General features: G+C 52.8%; 1 protein-coding gene across 2 annotated transcripts; it reads right to left on the bottom strand.

Annotated features, from left to right (window-relative positions):
* Window positions 1-982: 982 nt before the first annotated feature.
* Window positions 983-21,172, bottom strand: SCARB1 (scavenger receptor class B member 1). 2 transcript variants are annotated; one of them, XM_021532803.3, is made up of 12 exons: window positions 20,981-21,172; window positions 16,586-16,743; window positions 14,340-14,481; window positions 13,687-13,890; window positions 13,410-13,505; window positions 12,742-12,854; window positions 10,726-10,892; window positions 10,111-10,229; window positions 9,005-9,078; window positions 8,171-8,222; window positions 7,562-7,708; window positions 983-2,078 (listed from the first exon to the last, which is right to left on the bottom strand). In XM_021532803.3, exons 1-12 carry the CDS (start codon window positions 21,098-21,100, stop codon window positions 1,977-1,979), a joined length of 1,494 nt encoding a protein of 497 aa, XP_021388478.3. In that variant the 5' UTR covers window positions 21,101-21,172; the 3' UTR covers window positions 983-1,976. The 2 variants fall into 2 exon arrangements, with proteins under 2 accessions (XP_021388478.3, XP_077643394.2); XM_077787268.2 differs by lacking the exon at window positions 983-2,078 and adding an exon at window positions 5,065-5,272.
* Window positions 21,173-22,258: the final 1,086 nt, after the last annotated feature.

Below are 22,258 nucleotides of genomic sequence, written 5' to 3' on the forward strand. Positions count from 1 at the left end.
GCGGCCGCCGTGCCGCGCTGCAGCGCCGCGGAGCCGCCGTGGCCGCGGCGCTGCGGGCGAGGAGCGGCAGCTCCGCGTCTGCAGAACGGCAAAAAAACCCACCCGCGGGGCTTCTGCTCACTGCCCCGCGCCCCTCGCCATCCCTGGTCGCTCGTCCGGCTGCAGGGAGCGCCGTAGTGGCGTCAAAGCCCCTCAAAGGGAGCTCAGGCGTGCTGCTGCTTTGGTACCCTGTGGTGCCGCAGTCCCTGCCCCGCTCCTGGCTCATCACCGCTGGACGAGGCTGCGCCTGTGAGCTGCTCTTTGCCATGGATGCACTGGGATTCAAGGCCAAAGACAGTTCACAGCTGCAGTTTAAGAATCTCTCTCGGTGGTGATTTGTGTCATGAGATAACCCAGCAGTGATGCCACAAGAAGGGACTTGGCCAGTGCTGTCACACCTGCAAGACACACTTCAGGCATGTAGGGGAGTTCAGCCCCCAGAACAAAGTGCCACCTTTCCCCTTGTGAGCTGGGCTCCACCAGGGCTGTTTCCATGGTCAGGCAGCCTAGGCCCACTGCAGGACTGGGACATGGCCAGCAACGAATGCACTGGCCCAGAATTGGCTGTACATCCTGTGCTCCTCCTGCCCAGGAATGGAGGTGTAGGAGAAAAGCATTGCTTATCCCACTCGAAGGTCACAGGGCTGTCCTGGACAAAGGTTTCCAGACCCCATGAGCATCCATGTCACACACAGTGCAACAAGTCTGCTCCAAGCCAGAGCAGATTCCCCACCTCTGTCTCATCCTTGTCAGATGCTCCAGCACTGGCTCCTTTGGTTTTCCCAAACTCCTGGCTGGAAGTAGGCAAGGCAGGTGTGGTAGACAACTCCAGGCTAGTAATTTTTCAAAAATATTCCTAAGCTTTGGGGTTCCTTCCCATGAAAGTGAGGCCCAAACCACGCACTCCCAGGTAACATCCAGCCCCAGGTCACCCAGCACACCATTTCAGAAATCTGCAATACTTTAATCAAACCCTACTTAAGGCCATGGTTACTTTCAGGATTGCACTCATTCCTGCTTCCCAAAAGCACAAATATCTTTATTAACACACAAGGACAGGGCGAAGCTCCCCCCTCCCATGGTCAGCCAGGGTGACCAGTGCCTCCCAGTGCTGATGGCCACGACCAGAAGAGCTGGTCCCAGATGGCAGAGCAGGCAGCAGGGACAACTGCCAGGAGCTGAGTGACACCTCACATGGACCACCAAGCTTTTGCCAAGGCTCATCTCACACAGCACCTACAGCCAGGAGAGATTAAGTAACAGGGCTGTGAGCTGGAATTGCTGTGCAGCACAAGGGCATGGCACAGAGCTGGGCCTTTGAAAGTCACCACTCCTCTCCAACACGAGCAAAAGCTGGAGCAGCCCCAGGCAGGCTCCAGGTACTGTGGCAAGAGATATCACTGAAGTGACAGAGCCCAGAAATGATTTGCAGTGTAGTCCAAAAGTGGCAATAAAACTGTGAGTGGCTGCAGGACAGCGTGTCCCATTTGGTGAGATGAACAGTGGCTTTTAAAAAGATCACTAAATCCCATCAGTGCTACCTATACAAACCTCATTTATTTTAAAGGCTGCCATTAGAGTGCATTTTATCCCTAGCAATAGGCAGTTTTAAATTGCAAATAACTTCTCAGATCAGTCAGCAACCATCTTCATTCCACTGGAGAGAAGAGCAGTGGCTCAGGCTGGCCCTTGGGGACAAACGGGTTCTGGAACAGTGTTGAGGCTTCTGGATGAGCAGGTATGCTGAGCAGCATCGCTGTCCCATGGTTTTGCTGTGCAGGATCTTGGCCGAGCTGTCCACGACTTCATCTCCCAGAGAGCTCTGGGGACCCAAAGCAGCATCACCTGCAGCGTGGCTGTGTCCCAGTGGGGAGCTGTCCCAGCAGGAGGGTGTCCCAGGGAGGAGCTGTCCCCGTGGGAAGCGTGCTGGGGGTGGCTCAGGCCTCGGGGCTGTCACACAGCAGTGGCGTGGTCTCAGAGGAGGGGGTGGCTTTGCTCTGCGTGCTGCAGGGACCAGGGCTCTTCTCGGCGATGCTTCCCTGCAAGGGAGGGACAGAGGTCACAGCCTGCCCACAGCCAGCGTCCCCACCCAGCCCATGCACTCCCCGAGCCTCTCGCAGTGGCCAAGGACCCTGCTTTAAATGGAACATTTTTGTAATTTCTTTTTGTACCTCTCGCCTTAGCAAAATGAGGTTATTTCTGTTCCTGCCCACCAGCACCTATAACACCACCCGAGCACCCAGCCTGTGTGGAGGAGCTATGGGACAGTCACCCGAGATGGAAGGGACAGGGACAGCCTGCTGAGGGACACGAGAGCCTGGAGAGCCCCAGGCACCAGCTGCAGCTCACACAGGCAGCACTCCTTCCTGGGATAATGGCAGGGGCAGCCTTGGGAAGAGTGGACGCTGGTGCCTTCTGGCTCCTCCTCACCTAAACACACCTAAAAAACAGGGTCACCACCCTCTGAGCTGAGCAGGAGCCAGATACACCCTCCAACAGACCAATGGGCCCTGACCCTAAATCATGTGGGCCCTGACCCTGATAAATGCAAGAGCCTCAGGAGGAAGCAGCAGGTGACAGGAGTGGGTCACTTCCTGCTGCTGGGGACAGGGACACCAACCTGTCCCTGTCCCAGAGCATTTTTCTTGCTGGGGATGTGGGTTGGGGTGTTGTGGAGGGATGTGAGGCTCTTCTAACCCTTTGACTATTGCTCTTTGCTGCTCCAGTGACACCACCAGGAACACCTGGAGACTCTTTGGGCACAGTGGTATTTGGCTGAAATTTGGACTTGAGGATCTTGGAGGAATTTTCAACCTTGATGAGTCTAAAAAGGTCTCCAGACCTTTGGTGAGGGGATGCTGTCAGGGCAAAAAGGATGGCTAATACTCAAGGTTTGCCTCCTCCAAGTTCAAGAACAGTCCACCCTAACAAGCATCCCGAGCCAGGGAAAAATGCCAGCAGGGCAACAGGGATGAAGCAGGAGCTCCAAACACAAATGCAGAAAGGAGACCCATAGAAGGTGGGAGCAGGGACAGGGAACCTGGCAGGAACACAGGGAAACTCTCCCAGCATGCAGGGATGAAGTCTGGAAAGCCAAAACCCAACTGGAACTGGATCCAGCCAAGGATGTCAGAGACAAGGAGGGCTTCTCCAAGTACCCAGGTGATGAAGGAAAGAGGAGGGAACCATGAGGGCCTGGGGCTGAATGAGGCAGGGGACCCCAGAAACCAGGAGAAAGTCCAGAGCAAGGCAGATGCACCCTTGGTGGAAGAGGATGAGGTCAGAGAATGCTTAAGGAACCCAGACATGCAGAAATCCATGGACCAAGATGGGATCAGCGGGCTCATGTCACAGCAAGGCCATTCCCTGTTGTCTTTGAGCAGTCCTGGCTCAGAGACTGAAGGAAAGCAAATGTCACTTCTGTCTTGAAGAGGATCAAGAAGACCTCAGGAGCTACAGACCAGTCAGTCTCCCTTCATTCTCGAGCAGCTAATTCTAAGAACCACTTCCAGGCTCATGAAGGACAATTTAATCATGAAGTGTAATGAAATCATGGGCTTCAGCAAGGGGCAACTGTGCTTGAGCACCTGTGCTGAAAGGACTGGAGTGGTAGAGCAGGGGAGAACAGTGGATATTGTCCACCTGGACTCCAGGCTTTTGACACCATCTCCCATAAAAACCTTACAGGGAAGCTGGGGAAGTTGGGATTGGATGAGCAGGCAGTGAGGTGGACTGAAAACTGGCTGAACAGCCAGACCCAGAGAGTTGAGCTGGGGGCCAGCAACCATCAGTGTACACCAGGGGTCAATTCTGGGTCCAGGCCTGTTTAATATCTTTATTAATCATCTGCAAAACCTGGGGGTGTGGCTGGTACACCAGAGGGACCTCAGCAGGCTGAGGAAGGCACTGGAAGGGCCCTCATGAGGTTCAACAAGAGGATGTACAAGGTGTCTTTCATTTGGGATCAACAACCAGCACGCTCTAAAGGTCACCCAGCTCTGCAGCAGCTTGGCAGACAAGGACCTGAGGGGTCTTGGGCACAGCAAAGGCAGCCAGCTGCTTCCTGGGCTGCACTGGGAGTGTTCCAGCAGGTCTTGAGTGATCCTTGCCCTTTGCTCATCACTGGTGAGGCCACACACGGAGTACTGTGTTCAGTTCTGGGCTTCCCAGAACAACAGAGAGATGGAGCTACTGGGAAGAGTCCAGCAAAGGACCACTGAAGTGATTTTGGGATTTGGGGACTGGAGACTCTCATGTGAGCAGAGGCTGAGAGAACTTGTTCAGCCTCGAGAAGAAAAAGCTCAGGGGGATCTCAGCACTGAAAAGAAGTTTCTGAAGGGAGGGTGTAACTACAGAGCCAGGCTCTTCTTGGTGGTGTCCAGGGACAGGATAAGAGCAAAGGGACAGTTAAATACTTAAAGGGGATTCCATCTAAACATTAAGAAATATTTTTTTTTTCTTTTTTTTTTTCCCTGTGAAAACTGTAAAAATGGCAACAGATTGCCCTGGGGAATCTCCATTCCTGAAGACATTAAGAGACATCTGGACATGGTGCTGAGCTAGGTGACTCTGCCTGAGCAGAGGGATTGGGGATGACCTCCAGAGGTCCCTTCAACCTCAACGACTCAGTGATTTTGTGTTCCTGTAATAAAAACCCAGATATTTTATACATCAGCAATCCTGAAAGCCTCTCTGTTGAGGGGAGGGGTGACACCTACCAGTGGACTGACCTCTGTTACCCCACAAGTTTCTACCCATTCAAAAAACTTACCTCTGGAACTCAAAACACTCAGAGATGGGGGGAAAACAGGCAAGCAAAGTATTTCCTCACACCAATCCTACTTTTCCCCTGATCCCTGCTGACATTATTAGTGCTGCAGATCAGCTACACCGGGAGAAACAATAAGAACACGTGCTTGCAACCTGCTTTAGAGCCAGCATTAAGACATCTGGATTGCCCCAGATAAAACCATGAGACAACACTGCTCCATCAAGCTCGCCAGGAGCTGGGAGATGTGGACAGCAAACGTTTCATTTGATTGGTTTCCAGTGAAGCTGAATCAAGTGAGGAGGAGAGAAAAGCATGTTACCTTGTGTGGGTACCCACCTACAGTCGGGCTTCCCGCAACACCGTCCCCTTAACCGGAGGCAGCTTTTTGGCAGAGGTGGCCTGGTTTGTCTTATTACTGTCTGAGCTCTTTTTATTGCTACTCCAAAATAAAGAGCACTTTTCCTAGAAGACAATCAGTCTGGTTTATGGTGCACCCGGATGTGAATTTCATGAGGGTTCCAATTTTCGGAGGAGATTTGAGAAATCACTGTTTAACTAGAATCGAGTTATTAACGAAGATTTCAAAATTTAGATTAAACTAAGTCCTAGTTAAGATTTTTTTCAGTGTCAAGCCAGTTTTAAAATGGTCTGTTTGCCTTTTGAAAGTGTCACCACACAGGCGTTTTGCCACAAAGGTACAAAATCTGGGGGTATTTTACACCTGTACAGATTATGCTTTTTTTTTTTTTTAGAGCTGCAAGTCCAACAGATGCATTTCAAACTGGCTCCACTATGAACTAGACTAAGATTAAAGTATTTCACAGTACCTCATCTGCACTGGCCTCGGAGCACACTGCTCCCTCCAGAAGCCACAGGCACACAAGCCAGAGGGTTCAGGGAGCCCTTCACGCTGGCAGACACGTGAAGGTGTGGCCAATGTCCCCGCTCAGTGTCCCCTCTGACATGGCCTGGGACTTGGGGAGGCAGAACTGTGCATGATTAAGCAATCAGAGCTAGATCAGCAACGCTTCAATCAAACGAGGAACACACAGAGGAACACACCTTGGCTGCAAATCGCTGTCTTCCAGTTTACAACCTCTTATCTACTCATTAGGTGGAGACCTTCATGTGTTCTGCTGCCTTCTTAGAGATTGTAAAGTCATTGAGGCTTTTTAGTCACTTTCCAGGTAGTCAGGCACTTCCTGCCGTGGATTTTTAGTTCTAACACTTCATGACTCTTTTGCCTGAGCACAGAAATACAGCTGGCTTATGCCTGAGTTTGGGATATTTCACAAGCAGATATTCAGTTGGGTTCAATGAGTAAAAATCCAGCTTTTCTCCCTGCCCCTTCCTAGTATGGTTAAATCTCTTTGAAACCAGGAATTAAGACTTACACAAAGCAGGGTGAGGACATGCCAGCTGCTCAGGGTTGTATAAGGTGTCAGAAACAGTTGCTCAGCTCTTTCTCCAAGCCCCTGGGTCATGCAGCAGGGTGCAGCCTGTCTGTCAGCAACCACTCACTCACATGTGCTGAAGGGGAGCAGTTCAGCCCAGGACATCCCTGGGAGCACAGGAAGGTTTGGTGGCGAGCTCTGGGCTCCATGCTGGGCCCTAGCATCACTCCCACCTTGCAGGACAGTGTGTGGAAGAACAAGGGGATTTGGGATCATGTGTTTAAGTCACTTAAGTAATTGTAGACTTGATTAAAATCCAATTACGTGATACTCTGAGAATTCTGGCACTATTTAAGGTGGGTTTGCATCGGTGTTCCAGGAAGGGCAGGAACCAGCTGAGCAAAGGCAGCCCCTCACACAGGCTCCTCCTCAGTCTGCTCTCATCCCCAGAACTGCCTTTTATCCCCACGAGCAGCCTCTTCACCTCGGCAGCTTTAGAGCCAGCCTAAGCTACCTGACTGCAGTCCAAAGCTAAATCAGCTTCTTTTGATATAGGGTTAGGGTAGGAAGTCAGATCCCTGCTTCCTGAACTAAAGCTTGTAGAGAGAGCTTAGTGATACCAGATCACCGTGGGGCCAGAGCCACAGGTCTGCACTGAGTGTTTTGGCTGTTTTATGTTCAGTCCTGAGAGCTCAGCTCAGCCTCACCCCACTGCCTGCCCCACAGCCAGCTCCCAGCAGGCTTCAAAGGTCTTCACTCCTCAGGAAGCCCAGGTGCACAAAGGCTCTGAGGCTTTCACTTCCAGAGCTCTTTGGAGCAGTTTGCACAGCAAGGGCGTTTCAAGGAAATACAGGGTCTGTGCTGGGCTGAGAAGCAGCCACAGTGGCTGTGTCCCCTCTGCAAGAACACACCAACTGCATTTCACTTAACATGCTGTGCTCAGCTAGCTCCATTCCCTGGAGAAGACTCTGTTCTGACTGGAAAAACGCTGGGACCCTGCAGAGATGCAGATCTGTGCAACAGCACAGACCTGCTGCTGCCTTCTATGGAGACTGGGTTGATAAACCAGGATTATTTCTTCACTAGCTGGGTGAGCTGAGAAATACCTCCTCCTCCAGGAAACCACTTCCATCACTGCTGTGCACCAAAAACGCCAGAAATGCTTCATGCTATCTATTTTTTAGATGGCTAAGGAAGTCCTGCTGCTATCTGCTGGCACCTGGCACCATCAGGAGATTGCTGGTGGCGTCAGCCAATGTTTCCTCAGACAGGTTAAGATTGTCAGCCCAAACTACAGCGTCTGATTGAGTCTGATTTGACTGGCAGCGCTTCCCACCAGGCACCTGCAGATTCTTACCTTCCTCACTGCCATGAGCACAGCTGCTGAGATAATGAGAGGGACACTCAGGCCAAGGAGGGTGTACTGCAGGTACTCCAGCACCGACGGGAGCAGCACCAGGTTGGTGTAAAACTGCTTTAGGACCGAGCCCTCGATGGATCCGCTCTGCTCGAAAAAGCAGAGTTGTCAGTGGCACTTCCCTCCCGTCCAGGGCTGAGACAGACCAGCTGTGTGATTCCACTCCCACCACCTCCCAGCATAAATTAGGGAATTTATGCAAGATTCAGTCAGGTTAAGAGCTTTTACTAAATAGCAGGAGTCAGCTGGCCACGCACCCACAGCTGGAGGCCGCAATCCCTGGCCCACGGGAGGACAGGGATGCTGGCAGCTCTGTCCAGGGCCCTATTTAACCCCACAGCTAGGCCAGAGCCAGAGATTTACCATGTATAGTGCAGGGTTTGTTCAGCTCAGAGGTATTAATGGCATAGCCAAGTATTGAAAAGCCTTCTGTTGGTGCCTAATTAGTCTGGCTGGCTTAAAGCTTTATCCAAAGTGGAGTTTCCCCAGCATGGGGTGATGGGGAAGCAGGAGAGGCTCTGCAGAATCAGGCTGAGGAAGGCAGCTCACCTCTGCAAACCACAGCAGCGGCAGGACCACTGGCTTAATCTTCCCTGTTTGACTGGGGGGAAGAAGATTAAAAAAGCAGCTTAGGTTTATGGCTGATCAGGTCACAATGAGCACCACAGTTCTTCCTAAGGGGACACGACTGACAGACTAACAGTGGCCAGGAAACCAGCATGAGGAGATGGCAATCCCTGCTGCTCCAGTGAGCTGCTCCCACAGCACAGGCAGAGCTTGTGCTTCCACAGGGATTTAGCGGCCCAAGGGCAGCAGTGAGAGCCATCCCAGACCTGGCTCCAGGGAGGTGAAGCTGAGTGAGCCAGAATGCCAAAGTTCATGTCTCAGTCACCTGGGGGCTGCCTGCAGGTGCTTGCCCCTCAGCCCAAGCAGCAAGAGCACACTCCCACCCTTGCTGGCATTTAACATCTGGCACCACACAGTTTGGTTACAGAGACCTCCCGTTTGCTTTCATAGAGCTGGAAGTGTCTTCTGGACACAGGCAGAGTAGGTTTTGCCTCTCCGTGTTGCAGGTGACTCCTGAGAGGCAGCACAGTGTAGGTGAGCAGCTCCTGCCCCACCAGGAGGAACATTCCATGCCTCAGCTGCCTGGGGAGGGACAGGGACACTGCCCGAGCTGAGCAAACAGGCAGCCACTCTCTGTACTGCTGAAGGATGGAACTTGGAATGGCTGATGTTTCAACAGGAGCTGTCTGGCTCCAGCAATAGCACAACTGCTCATGGTAAAGCTTTGGAGAGAGTAAAGTCTGCAGCAAGCTCAGCATCAGCAGAGCTCCCTGCTCAGGGAAGGCAGGGGGACATTTCTAGGAGCTGAGCACTTACGTGATACCAGACACATGCTTTATGTACAGGTTCAGCTGGAGCTTGATGGAGCAGTTCATGGGGATGCCTGTCATCTGCAGAGGAAGAGAACAACCAGTTCATCAGTAACTTCCTAGTGACTTCTTGGGACCAACAGACCCTATCCAACATTCCAAGACCAGGAAAAACATCACACTTCAAAGCTGGTCTTGTTGACACCCATTAAGACATTGATTTCTCATGACTCTGCAGTTTTGCAACACATTTTTACAAGCAGAGAATTTTTGTTGTGCTGTCCCTGTTTGCAGTCAGCAGCCTGCAACTAGATAAAAATGTAGTTAACTGTACTGTTATCAGTATATGTTTGATACTGTAATAAACTTAATTAGATTTTCATAACTGTGATAAGAAAAGCAGTCAGAACCCAATTGCTAGGTAAGACACAGAGTAAACTCTGTGTCTGAGAGGGCAATAGGTTTTTTTTTTTGCTTGAGCAAATATCACGGAACATTTAGAAAAACTGACCTCACACAGCACAAGCTGTGGGTGGAAAATCCCAAAGTCCCTTTGCCATCAGCAGCTGGGACAGTGATACCTCAGGACACCCCAAATCACCCCTCTGGAGTGGTGACTTCACCCTCACTCTGTGAGTACATGAGGGCTGTAACACAGCACCCAGGCCAAAAGCAGTCAGTTCCAGATGGGCAGGCTGAGAAAGTGGAAGAAGCCAGCCCAAAAAATGGAGGTGCCAGCTTGAGCCACAGCGTGGTCCTCAGGCTTTGCCAGCCAGCTCTCATGGCAATGTGCATTTGCAGATCTGGGGCACAGCTGGGCTGCTGCCAGATACACCTCCTGGTCTATAGGCCTGAGTCAGTGGAAAGAGTTTCGCCGTGCTTATCAAAACAATTATGTTTATAATTAGTTCTGCAATTTTCTAGAAGCCAGGCTAATTATTCAATTAGTTTATGGCTTTGACATTTTTTATCTGCAGACGTCCTCGCACTATGGAACCTGCTCGGATCAGTGCCATGAGAGCAGAGTGCTGCCACCACTCAGCAGCTGGCAGGGTCCTCCCCGTGCTGGGCTGGTCCCTGGGCTGAGGGGAGGACCCTGCTGGGCTCACTCACAGGGTGCAGATCGAGGAAAAGCCCGTGCTGGTCCTTGTTGGGGTGCAGGCCTTCCACTGCATTCACCAGGGATGGGTCGGCGTTGTAGAAGTGAGGGTGGGAAATGAACATCGGCGCATCTGGATGAGATTAAGGCATCTTTAAGCTGCTCCACATCCACTTAAGAGCTTTTTTTTTTGATGTTTTTAAGGTCCTGCAGTACTTGTTCTGAAGAAGCTTTTATATTTTCTCCTCCCAGCCAGCAATCTCCTTCCCCTCTCTCCCTGCAGGTTGTTCCACTGATCTGGGAGGATGCAGGACCACCCGCAGCACATGCTGCGGTGTCCAGAGCCAACATTTAACCTGGGAGCTGTGTGGGCTGCCTCCTCCCTGCTCCCCCCAGCAGCCCAGGGGATGTAATGCTCCCACTGCATCCCTGGGCAATCCCACAAATGCCAGGCTCTCCTAGGGCTGGGCACTGAAGGTTAGGCACAAGGGTTTTCCTTGTGGGAGTGCAAGCAGCACTTTTCACCCTCCCAGCAGGCACTAGAGCTGTTTTTCCACACAGCCAAGCTTCTGTAGCATCTCAAATTGAACACTGGCCCACTAAGGAGAGCCAGGGAGGAAAGGACTTACTGAGCCTACAGGTGCTGACGTTCAGGATGCCAGACTGCATGCAGGGGCAGAAGCCCTCGTTGGGTGGGTAGTCTGTGCCGTTGGCAAAGAGGGTTTTGGGTGCCACGAAGCGATAGGTGGGCACACCCTTGAAGTCCCCCGACTGCTCGTACACCAGCCTCATGGATCTAGAAGGGTTTCAGTGGAGAAGGATCAGGGTTAGCCAACAGGCTCCCAGCACAGAAGTGGGTCCTTATCTTGGCTGGATAAGATGCAATTGCAATGTAACTTAGACTTTGAGATCAAGATAAACCCTCAGCAGTGCTTCAGGGAATGGGGAATGAGTATTTAAGCCTTTTGTTTTCCATGTTTTAAGCACATCTAAAGGGTTGGTCAGGAGTAGTTACTGAGAGAAACCACAAGCTTGTAAGTCCTCTTGCTATATCCAGGTGAGATTTGTTTAAAGGCATCCAGTAATCCCCAGGGCTGCTCTCCAAGAGATAATACCCACTTTATAGAAGCCTTGTCTACAAGGTGTTCCATTACAGCACTGGATAAATCTCTTTTGAAGGCCAGCTCCAGCAATACACTGCCAGGGGAGTGGAAAATTTCCCTACCTGATGACAGCAAGATTTTTTTCTTGCTACTAGACGCTGTTGATATTGTGCTGCCATATTGCTGACCAGGTTTGATGCAAGTCTCTAGGACAAAATTTTGCTCCCTTCACACTTGAGTGAGGCTTGCAGAGAATCACAGAATGGGTGAGTGGGTCACAGTGGGCTGCCAGGACAGCCCGGGCAGGCCAAGGGGATGCTCATTCCTACAGAGGAATGGTCCTTTCTGATGCTGGGAGCAAGGATGGGGGATTCAGGGCATGTCCAGCAGATACACGTGGGCCTCCTGGCTCTGCTCACCTCCCAGCCAGGAGGCAGAGCTTGCTGTAGCCCATCAACAGGATAAAACCTTGAGAGCTGCCTGTCAGCACCAGCTGCACTTCACGTGCACCGAGCAGAGAATGGGCCCTGCCTGCCCTGCAGAGGCAGGGATGCTCTTAGCCCGCCAAGTGATGTTTGTGACAGAGGCTGAGGCAGAGGTCTGGGGAGCAGGCAGCACTGTCTGAGAAGCTGAGCCACTTCCCCACAGCTCTGTGTGGCAGGAACCTCCTGTGCCAACAACAAACCAACCTGGGTTTCCTCCACTTCACTGGGAGCCTTGCCTGGAAGCATGCTCTGCTCCAGAGGTTCCTGTAGTTTGACAGGGACAGGTATGTGTTTAAACTTCAGTTACAAACAAACTTTCTTGTACATTCCTGGCTCCGGGTCATTCTGGTGTTTGCTGATGACCCCAGTGCAAAGGGATCCCTGTGCTATTGCTCAGCTCAGCTGCTTGCTCACCGGTCATTGTTCTCTACTCAACAGGAGCACTTGCCTGCTTTGCAGCACTATCTACAAAGCTGGAGTTATCATTATCTTCCCCAGGCTAGGACAGGGGTTCTGTGCCTGCTTCCCCCTCCTTCCAGCCTCAGGCACAGTGGGGTACTTTAACCCCTGTGTGATGATCAGCTAAGGTCAGGGTGTTTTACACAGGCAGAACAAAAAAGAAAAGAAAAAAAAAAGGGAAAAAAAAAGAAGAAAGAGCCTGGAAAATGGTGGCACGAATTTCCTCCCAGACATAATTTCTCCAAGAGTTTAGTCAGCTGAAAGAGTTCTGCAGTTACAGTTGCATTTCCCTCTGACAACCCTTACTTCTCCTTCCAACTGCCCACATCTTATCTACATTCAACAACCACATCTGGTTATTTTGTACTGATTAAACGTGGGCAAGCTGGACATCTCCAGTGACCTGCAAGGTATTTATGGACACCACAAGATGCTGATAATGAGACAACTACGCTGTTGTAAAGCTCAGAGGTAATGCAAACCCAAACTGCAGCTGAACTTTACCTACAGGAACAATTCCTGAGCCCTCTGCGTGTGCAGGATGGGTGCAGTGTGTCCTGCCACCTGCGTGGGGACAGGCTGGCAGCTGTGGCCTCACCTGCAGGCATCAGGGCTGTAGAAGTCCAGGAAGGTTGGGGACAGGAAGGGTGGCCACATCTCCCCCGCTGTCCCGTTGATCATGTTGCACTGGCTGCTCCGCCAGTAGTTCACCTGTGGGACAGGTGTGGAGAGAAGAACTCAGAAGGACGAGCTGGCTGGGGTCAGCTCTCACCCCTGCATGCAGTGTCCACCACCCCACACTGCTTCCATAGCAGCAGCAAAGATCTTTCCCATCCTAAGCATATTTTCCATCCTCCATGACTCTGTGAGCCAAACATCCACTTAATGGACAAGACCCACCTGCCCCCAGAATCTGAGCTCTACCTTCAGCTGATTTTAGTTTGGAGCAGAATTCTACAAGGGAAGAGTAAAGCATCCTTTAACAAGAGCATTTACACCTTCAACACAGGCCACAGGAGCCTGAAACTTCAACCATTACAGGCAACCAGCTCCAACAGCACTGCAAGGGAGTGCAAGTGAAAAACCCATGAACAGATGAATTTAATGCTTCCTGAAAAGCCCCTTGCCACATGGCTGCTACAACAGAAGTCCTGTAGAAACTTTTCTTCACACCTGAGGCATACACAACAGCACCCAGAGCTTTCAGCTTACCCTGCTTTAAATCAGGCACTCCCCATGATTCAGGGTTTGCTGCCAGACACTCACCATCTTCATCCCATTCCACGAATCCACCATGTGGACTTGACTGATGTTCTTCACGCCTGTGTTCACTGTGAACAGCCCTGAGTTGGAGTTGTTAAACTGCAGAGAGAGGGAAGGATTGTTTAATCTACTGCACGCAGCAAGGCAGCAACACATCCCCGACTCTGGGTACCCATCAGCTCTGGGGGTGCCTCACACACCATCAGCTGCTCAGCTGAGTGTCTGAGCCTTCCCCAGGATCAATATTGCTGTGATTTCAGCACTCCCAACCAACACTTACATCCATGAATAATCCAAACTTCCCCTTGAAAGGGAGCAGGCCAGGAACAATCAAGTTGATGGCGTCTATGAGGGGGTCATCGTAGCCCCACATGATCTCCCCCACCGTCCGGTTCATGAACGCCTCCTGCTTCAGGCTGGCCAGGGCTCCACTCAGTAGAAATTTCACAAAAGCTGGCAGTTTTTCCATCATCACAGCTGCTCCCTGAGAAAGGAAACCAATCTCTGGGATGAGAGGCCCACCTTTAGCAAAGAGGAAGCATTTTTGGTGCTAACCAAAATCATTCTGCTGCTCCCATCTATGGTCCCAGAGGAATTCTCTGGGCAGACTGAGGTTCCTCATTGATTCCCAGTTGGGGAAGGAGGCAGTTGAGGGCTCACAGGCTTGGTTTTCCCACAGGATGCTCAGATGAGCTTGTGGACTTCAAGACCAGCTGCCCTGCACACTCTGGTTGTGGAACTGTAGCAGCCTACCAGAACAACTCAACACCCACAAAGCAGAAAATTGCATTATACAAGCTTAACCACCTCAATGCTTGATCAGCCTTAAGCCCTACAAGAAAGCCATTGAGTAATTCAGTGGTTCAGTGCTGGATATCACCACGCTCCCTGCAAGCCCAGAAGGTGGAACCTTTGCAGGCAACAAGCACTTACCATCATCATGATGTTTGGCACAACAATGTACTCGTCCTCCGTGCCGTTGGACAGGTCTGGCTGGAAGAAAAGGTGCCGGTACTCCAGGTAGGAAACGGTATCGTTGTCATAGAAGGTGATGTTAGTTTTAAACCTGTACTCCCTGCCAAGAGATGGGAGAGCATGGGAACCAGCCCTAGGCAGAGCCCCTTGAGCCAGAATGGGCTGCACAGGCCTGGGCTTGCTGCTGAGGGAGACCAAAGCCTAGCAAGGAGCCTCGGGGCAGATGGGGAGGCAGTGTGGGAACAGACAGAAACCTCCCACCCCAGCCAGGGTTAGGGCTTGGCAGGAGGAGAGGGCAGCCCAGGAGCCAGGCATTCCTGACACGTTGGATTCTTGCAGGAACTAAGTGTTTCTTCCCAACCCATTACCCAAAAAAATTAAGACAGTAAATCTCCTCTGTTGCTTCACCCACAGGCACTGTTAAGCCCAAGCACACCAGAGAGGTGCCCAGACATGCAGAGCCCATGCACCAAAATCACCTGCACACACGAGAGGACCAGCCAAGATGCTCCATGCTCCACCAGGGATTTGTTCCCAACCTCCCTGGTGGCTCCTGGGTTCAGGGCAGCCTGACACTCCACACAGCACGTGGCCCTTCTGCTCCTCAGGGCTTCAGGCACACTGCCTGATACTTTAGCTTTCATCTTTTCCAGATTCTGCATTGCTTTGGTGTGTAGCTCTGAACTCCATATAAAGTGTCAGCAGCTCTGCTCACAGCTCAGGCACACAGAACAATCCTTCTCCAGCCCAGAACCAGCTCAGCACACAGAACAATCCTTTTCCAGCCCAGAACCAAGGACACCACTGCAGCTTCAGCCCAAAAAGTGTAAAACAACAGAGAACTGAGGAGAGCAAACTGGGAGGGTGGGACTGCACAACCTGGAGCTGGAATTGGGCAATCTACCCCAATATGGAAATGGACCAAAACTTCTAAAAGTGTGAAAACTCGTGACATGCCATCCATCCTGGGTGGAGCCACAGCTGGGCTCCTGTGCTGCCCAAGGTGCATCCTTTGAAGGCCTTTCAATAAATCCCTATTTATTAATTTAACTCTGTCCAGCCTCTGTTCTAGAGAGCCTCTCCAGGCATCAGCCCAGTGCTGCTGGACTTCAGCCCATGCCACAGGGGCAGCCCCAGGCCCATGGAGGCTGCAGTGCTCTGCAGCACTGCCAGGTTGTCCCCAACATCACAAGCCTGTTACTGCTCCTGGAGGAACTGAAGCTCAGCTCACCAGCAAAAACAAAGTCCTTCACTGTGGAGCCTCTGTTTTACAGCCCACATTAGGGAAGGGCACTAATCTTGCTCAGCAGAAACACAAGGACACTAATAAGCTTTGCCCCTTTGTTTAGTCTTACTTACAGCAAGTGAAGCTTTTCCCCGGGCCAGGAGAGCGATGCTATGGCAACATACAGAACCCACCCTGGCAAGGCCAGGGCACACAAGGGCACCTACATACTGCAGGTGTCCACTCACACTGCTCCAACAGCTTTGGATTAACCAGTAATCTTCCCACATGAGCTTGCTCAGGCTGCTGCTCAGCCTCACCCCACTCCTGTAGGTACTAACATATTGAAGATCACTGCTCACGGGGAGGTTCACATGCTCAACATCAAGCATGGTGTCCTCCTTCAGGAGCTGGGAAAGCCCCTGGGGCTTCAGCCACCATCCTCAGCCATGGCAAACAGACCCAGCCCTGCTGGGTGTGGGTCTGACCCAGTACTGGTGCTCCATACTTGCTCTCCATATGGTTCCCATGACCAGAACACTCACGTTGGGCACGTTCTGGGTCTCACGTCAGGTAAGGAGCCACGAAATTCGATATTGAGGTGATTCCAGCTCAAGAGCTGGGCTCTTAAATGCACAGAAAAGATAAAAGAGCACTCTGAGGACAGGGTCAGCCACCACCACACTAACACCCCTCATGTTGGGACTGTATCAGCCCAGGTCTGCCTGCCCAACAGGCCCCAGAAAAAGACTGAGCACAACTCAGTGGAGCACCCACCGATCTCCCCGTCTCAGCTCCTACACGTGTCTTGAGCAAGATCAGAGCAACTGGAGCACATCTGGGTCACTTTAAAATGCAGTGCCCCGGGCTCTCACCCAGCCTGCTGATGCCATGTGCTCCTGCCAGAGGAGCCAGGGGCAGCCTGGCAGGCAGCACAGCGGGCAGGGTCACGCCAGGCTGGCCACCAGTGGCTCCTGACCTGTACACGTAGGGCCCACGCTGGCTCAGCACCGGCTTCTCGCCCCGCAGGACCTGCTTGGGGTTCAGCACTTCGAAGAAATACACCGTCAAGTAGAAAGGAACAGGGATGTCTTTCCACATTTGGAAGGAGATGCTGTTGGGGTCGATCCTGACGTTCTGGAAGGCAAAAAAAATACAGGGTCACAACATTTGGGTTCTGTGGCTGCAGGTGAACACGTCCACCCTCAGCTCACTGTAGGGCACAGATGAAGGTGGCATTTATAAGAGCTCTCCAGAGGATCCAGGTGTGCTTGGCAGACTGAAACCCAGCTGGATATACAGTGAGAAATCCTGTGTGTGCAGAAGCATCAGGTTTTATGGCACAAGATGTTTGCTGGCTTATTTATTCACACTTAACTTTTCTAATCCTACCCACAAAGTTTCTGAGTGTTTTGATATGCTGCATTCACTCTGCACTCTGCATTCATTCAGCTCTGAATTCACTACTCTGCACGTTTCACTTGTCTGTTCCAGAGGCCTTTGCTCGTGGGTTTGGCAGCTCCACAGAGCTAAAAGCAAGCAAGAAGTGGCACAGCTATCCTCACAAGAGTTTGGGTACCAGCAGGGAGAGCACACTAGAATCCCAAAAAGAACTTTGAGAACTGGGATGGCAAGGCAGCTGTGTCCCACCAGCACAGCACACCTCTGCCTCCTCTCAGCTGCCAGCCTGCACTGACTCACAGCTGATCATGAGGCAGTCAAAGGCAAGGCACCTATCACTGTCCTGAAATGCCTGCAGGAGCTCAAAGACAACTTAAGTCCTCCTCAGCTCAGACCTGACACAGGGACACATCTGCCTCCATGCCCTCCCTGCCCCCAGGGTGCTGCAGAAGGGCAAGAGCTTGTTCCTTCTTGAACACTCACTCTGGATGTGTTCCACCATAATCTTTTCTTCTGAAAGCACACAGATTCCTGACCCTGCTTAGGTAACCCAGCCAGCTTATGGCAGTGGGGTTGATCCATGAACAGGAGGAGGGACGTGGGCTTTATGCTGGAGCGGCTCCATCTCACTGGGCACATATTTGCTGACACAGGAGTTGAGGTACCAGAGGCTTCCCCATAACATCTCCCCTTTCTTGGGTCATTTTGTGGCAAAGCTGAGCTACCTGTGAGTGGGAGGCCTCTGTGAGCCCCTCATCCAAGCTCCATCCCTGGGAAAGCATCTCCACAATGTTGTGCAACCCATGTAACCCTTCCCACCACCACCACCACATACTCCTCTAATTTTTCCAGCTTCAAGGATTTAATGGCAAAGAAGCAGAAATAGGAAAGATTTTTATTTAATCTGCTTTACAACCCTGATTCCCCAAGCATCGAATGGATTATGATCGAGAACATCTCCTTTCCTTTAATTGCCTGTTCTGTCTTGCACTCCCTTGACCACTTGTTGCATATGCATTTATTTTTATAATTTATTTTTATAAATAAGCATTTATTTTTATAATAAGTCAGATGGAGCTACATCCCAGCTCCCTGCTGCCCTTCCCAGCTCCCTCCCCACCTGGGCACAGCAGCTCAAGGTACTCGACAGGTGCTGCTAAGATCCCCACAACAGGGTAGCCTTAAAATTAAGCTATTTTTAGGTCAAAACAAACATGGTCATATGTCTGGAATGAAAACAGAGTATTTGTCAGCTAGATGGGTTGCAAAGGGTCACTGAGATGTTTGACCCCTCCTGACCAGGCTGATCTTTGTTCCCAAAGAACTGAAAGGAACTGGTTACTGCCCATCAGCTCCAGATGGGGCCAGAAGAGCAGCAGCTCCACCACAGCATCCAAATCCTGCCTGGCCGGGAGGGAGGGAGGCACGCTGCTCAGGAAAACAGAGAGCTGAGGTTTCCCCTGCGGGCTGGGAGGAACAGTTAAGTCTGTCAGTCAGACCTCACCCTTCACATCCCCTCAGCACCCTCCTCCTCCTCACCCAGGACCCCGCTGCCCCCGGCTCCTGCCACCCAGGACACACCAGGCTCCCAAGGGGACCAGCCACGGGTGGCAGAGGGATGAGCTGACGCAGCCTCACTGCGTGCAAGCTCGTACCTTAGGCAGGTCTGTGGCATTCCAGATGCTTCCAGAAAAGCAATATTCCCCAGGTTTTGCAGGGCCAACCCCACAGGCAGCCCAGTGCAGCTGGGGCAGGCTCCAAGCTCCCTGCTTGCACACTTCACCCAAAGATATCCTTGAAACAAACATCTCTCCATAACTCCTGCTTTTCCATCAGGGTGCACCACCTGACAGAGCTCAGGAAGCCAGGATGGGCAAACCTTTACCTGCCCAAGCCCAGCCCTTCAAGCTCCTCTTATCCACACTACTCTGAAGACCAACCCAGGAGTTTCAGTAAAGGCCTGAATGTTTCTCATCACCTACCATCACTCAGTTATTAGGCTTAATCTGAAATGGGAAAAAAAATGAGCTCAGGGTAATTTTGTGTCATGTTGAAGATGGGAAGACCAAGGGCTTGAGGTGAAGGGAGGAGAAACAAGGGTTGATCTTTTCTTAATCTTCTGTTCTCATTGCAAATTACTAGGATTTAGCTAATTAGCTTGAAAAAAATTAGATTTAGCTTAAAAAGAGGACAGAAAGCTTTTTGCACAAAAAAACATCATTTCTGTTCTGCGGGGGCCATTCAGCCTTTTATTTGCAGGTTCCTGATGTCGTGAAACTGAACAAATAATTTCTACTCTTTAATCCACAGGACTGTGTGGCTCTGCCCAGCCAGTAGCACTTCCAAGGGGTACGTTTAAGTAGGTCATTTTCAGCAGAGACTTTGTGCCACACAACACCAGCCATTGGCTATGAGGTGTTTGTTCTTCTCTTTCATTAGAAGGAAATTTTCAGGGGCTGACCTGGGTAGGTGGAAGCTTGGAGAAAGGCCAAGGCAGGGAGCACATTTGCCTTGGACAGGGAGAAAAAGGTTTGGCTAAATGTGGGGATGAGCTCTACATTACAGCAGGATGATAACCGGTGTCCCAGCAGCAGGGACGGGAGTGCTGGTTCATAAGACTGCAGCAATTACTGAACAGATCATCAGCTCCATCCACAGCCCCACATTTTGGCACAAACCCTCTTCAGCCTCAGGAGCTCTCCTGTGGATAAGAGGTGTTCAGAGAAGGAACTCTTCAAGCTTTCAGTCTAGGAGAGAGGACAACTTGGAGGCTGCTCCACGCACAAAGCTTCTCTGGAGCAACCTGTGCATCATCCCATTTCCAGCAGGGAAAGCAGCTCACCTGCAAGCCCGCTCATTTACTTGTGAGAGGAATAACGGGTGCCGCAGGTAGAGGCAGGAGGGAAGGGAGGAAGCGCCGGTGCTTAGGGTGATGCTCTGCCAAGCGCTTTTGCATCCCCAGCCAAATCCCCAGTGATGCCCAGAGCTCGTTAACCTGCGCGCCCAGAGGGGTGATTAACCTGCTCACTCGGGGCACGGCTGCTGTCAGCAGGGATGGAACAGCCCGAAGCTGCACCTACCCAGAGCTAGAGCCCGAGGCTGCTCGGGGCTGCAGCGGGGACAGTTACCTCCAGCGCTCCGCACCGCACGGCCCCAGCCCGCACCGAGCCCCAGCCCCGCACCGAGCCCCAGCACCGCACCGAGCCCCAGCACGGCACCGAGCCCCAGCACGGCACCGAGCCCCAGCACGGCACCGAGCCCCAGCACCGCACCGAGCCCCAGCACCGCACCGAGCCCCAGCACCGCACCGAGCCGAGCCCCAGCACCGCACGGCACCGAGCCCCAGCTCCGCACCGAGCCCCAGAACGGCATGGCACCGCACAGCCCCAGCTCCGCACCGAGCCTCAGCCCCGCACCGAGCCTCAGCCCCGCACCGAGCCTCAGCCCCAGAACCGCATGGCACCGCACCGAGCCCCAGCCCCGCACCGAGCCCCAGCCCCGCACCGAGCCCCAGCCCTTGAACCGCACCGAGCCCCAGCACCGCACCAAGCCGAGTCCCAGCCCCGCACCGAGCCGAGCCCCGCACCGAGCCGAGCCCCAGAACCGCACCGAGCCGCACCGCACAGCCCCAGCACCGCACGGCACCGAGCCCCGCACCGCACCAAGCCCTAGCCCCGCACCGAGCCCAGCCCCGCACCGAGCCCCGCACCGCACCGAGCCCCGCACCGCACCGAGCCCCGCACCGCACCGAGCCCAGGCCCGCACCGAGCCCTAGCCCCGCACCGCACCGAGCCCTAGCCCCGCACCGAGCCCTAGCCCCGCACCGCACCGAGCCCTAGCCCCGCACCGAGCCCAGCCCCGCACCGAGCCCAGCCCCGCACGCGGCCTCCAGCGCAGCCCCGCGGAGCGGACCGGGTCCGCCCGGGGGTGACTTTCAGCTCCGGCCCGCACGCCCCCGCCCAGCCGCGCTGACCTGGATGACCTGCCGGCGGACGATGCGCGGCCCCGCGAGCAGCAGGCAGCCCCCCAGGAGCGCGCAGGCCAGCCCGGCCAGCCCCAGCCCCACGGACAGCCTGCGCTGGGCCACGGCCATGGCGGGCCGAGCCGAGCCGAGCCGAGCCGGCAGCGGGGCCCGCCGCCGCTTTATGGCCCCGCGGCCCGGCCCGGCCCGGCCCGGCCCGGCCCGGCCGAGGGGGCGCGGCCGGGGCGGGGCGTTCGTGATGGGCGGCGCCACGGGAAAGGGCCGGCGGCGCGGCCCCGCGGAAAAACGGGGAAATCGGCGGAATGGAGAGAAAAATAAAATGTATATGTAAGGAAAGTGTCGGTCAGTCGTGCAGTTGTGGAATAGAATGGGTTTGCGTTGGAGGGGACTTCAAAGATCGTCTCGTTCCACCCTCTGCCCACCTCCCACTATCCCGGGTTGCTCCAAGCCCCGTGCAGCCTGGCCTTGGACACTTGGACACTTGGACACTTGGACACTTGGACACTTCCAGAGATCCAGGGGCAGCCGCAGCTGCTCTGGGAAATATGTCCCTGTGCCTCACCATCATCACAGCAAAGATTTTTTTTCCTAATATCTAATCTAAACCTATTTTTTTCAGTTTGAAGCCACTCCTTGTTCTGTCACTACATGCTAGATAAGAACCACATAAATGTGCTTGTATTTATGTGTGTATGTATATATATATATGTCTTGCCTGAGTAAACATCCAGCACACGTTACCCTGCCTCTGTTTTTCCATTTAACCCAGCTCTGCTTTGCCAAGGAACTGGGTCTTTTGTCTACCCAGCTCTGCTTTTCCAAGGAGCTGGGTCTTTTGTCTTTCTTGTGAATCTGAACATGGCCCCGAATAAAAGCCTTGCTGAGATGCATCCCCAGAAGCATCTAGAACACAGCAGAAAATAAAGAGTCCAGTTTGTGACAGCCTGTTTTAAATCAACCATGTGCAACATCCCATTGTCCCAGCTGAGCTAACACATCTGGAAAGTGGAGTGCTTCCACCTGCCACACACTGTCCTGCACGATGAGAGGAGGCAATCTCATGGCTGCCACCAGCAGGGCCCAGCACAGGACCTGCCTCTTGCCATGGCCCCCACCTCGGTGGAACATTTGTGTCTTTACACTTAATTGGGTCTTTTTTTTTAATTTTCTAAACCTTTTACACTGATAGTTGCCTCTGTTTAATTTCCTGATCAATAAACCAACGTCTTTATTCGATCCTGGCTGGTCTCCACTGTAGGACGGGCCCCC

Source organism: Lonchura striata, chromosome 15 (assembly GCF_050655825.1).
Source record: "Lonchura striata isolate lonStrDom1 chromosome 15, ASM5065582v1, whole genome shotgun sequence".
NCBI classification, from domain to species: domain Eukaryota; kingdom Metazoa; phylum Chordata; class Aves; order Passeriformes; family Estrildidae; genus Lonchura; species Lonchura striata.

Coding starts and splice junctions, on each gene's coding strand:
- SCARB1 (XM_077787268.2), bottom strand. CDS start 21,100: ATGGCCGTGGCCCAGCGCAGGCTGTCCGTGGGGCTGGGGCTGGCCGGG. Junction 10,230..10,725: donor CGTCAGCACCTGTAGGCTCA/GTAAGTCCTTTC, acceptor AATCTCATCCAG/ATGCGCCGATGTTCATTTCC. Junction 5,273..7,561: donor TGCTCATGGCAGTGAGGAAG/GTAAGAATCTGC, acceptor ATTGTCTTCTAG/GAAAAGTGCTCTTTATTTTG.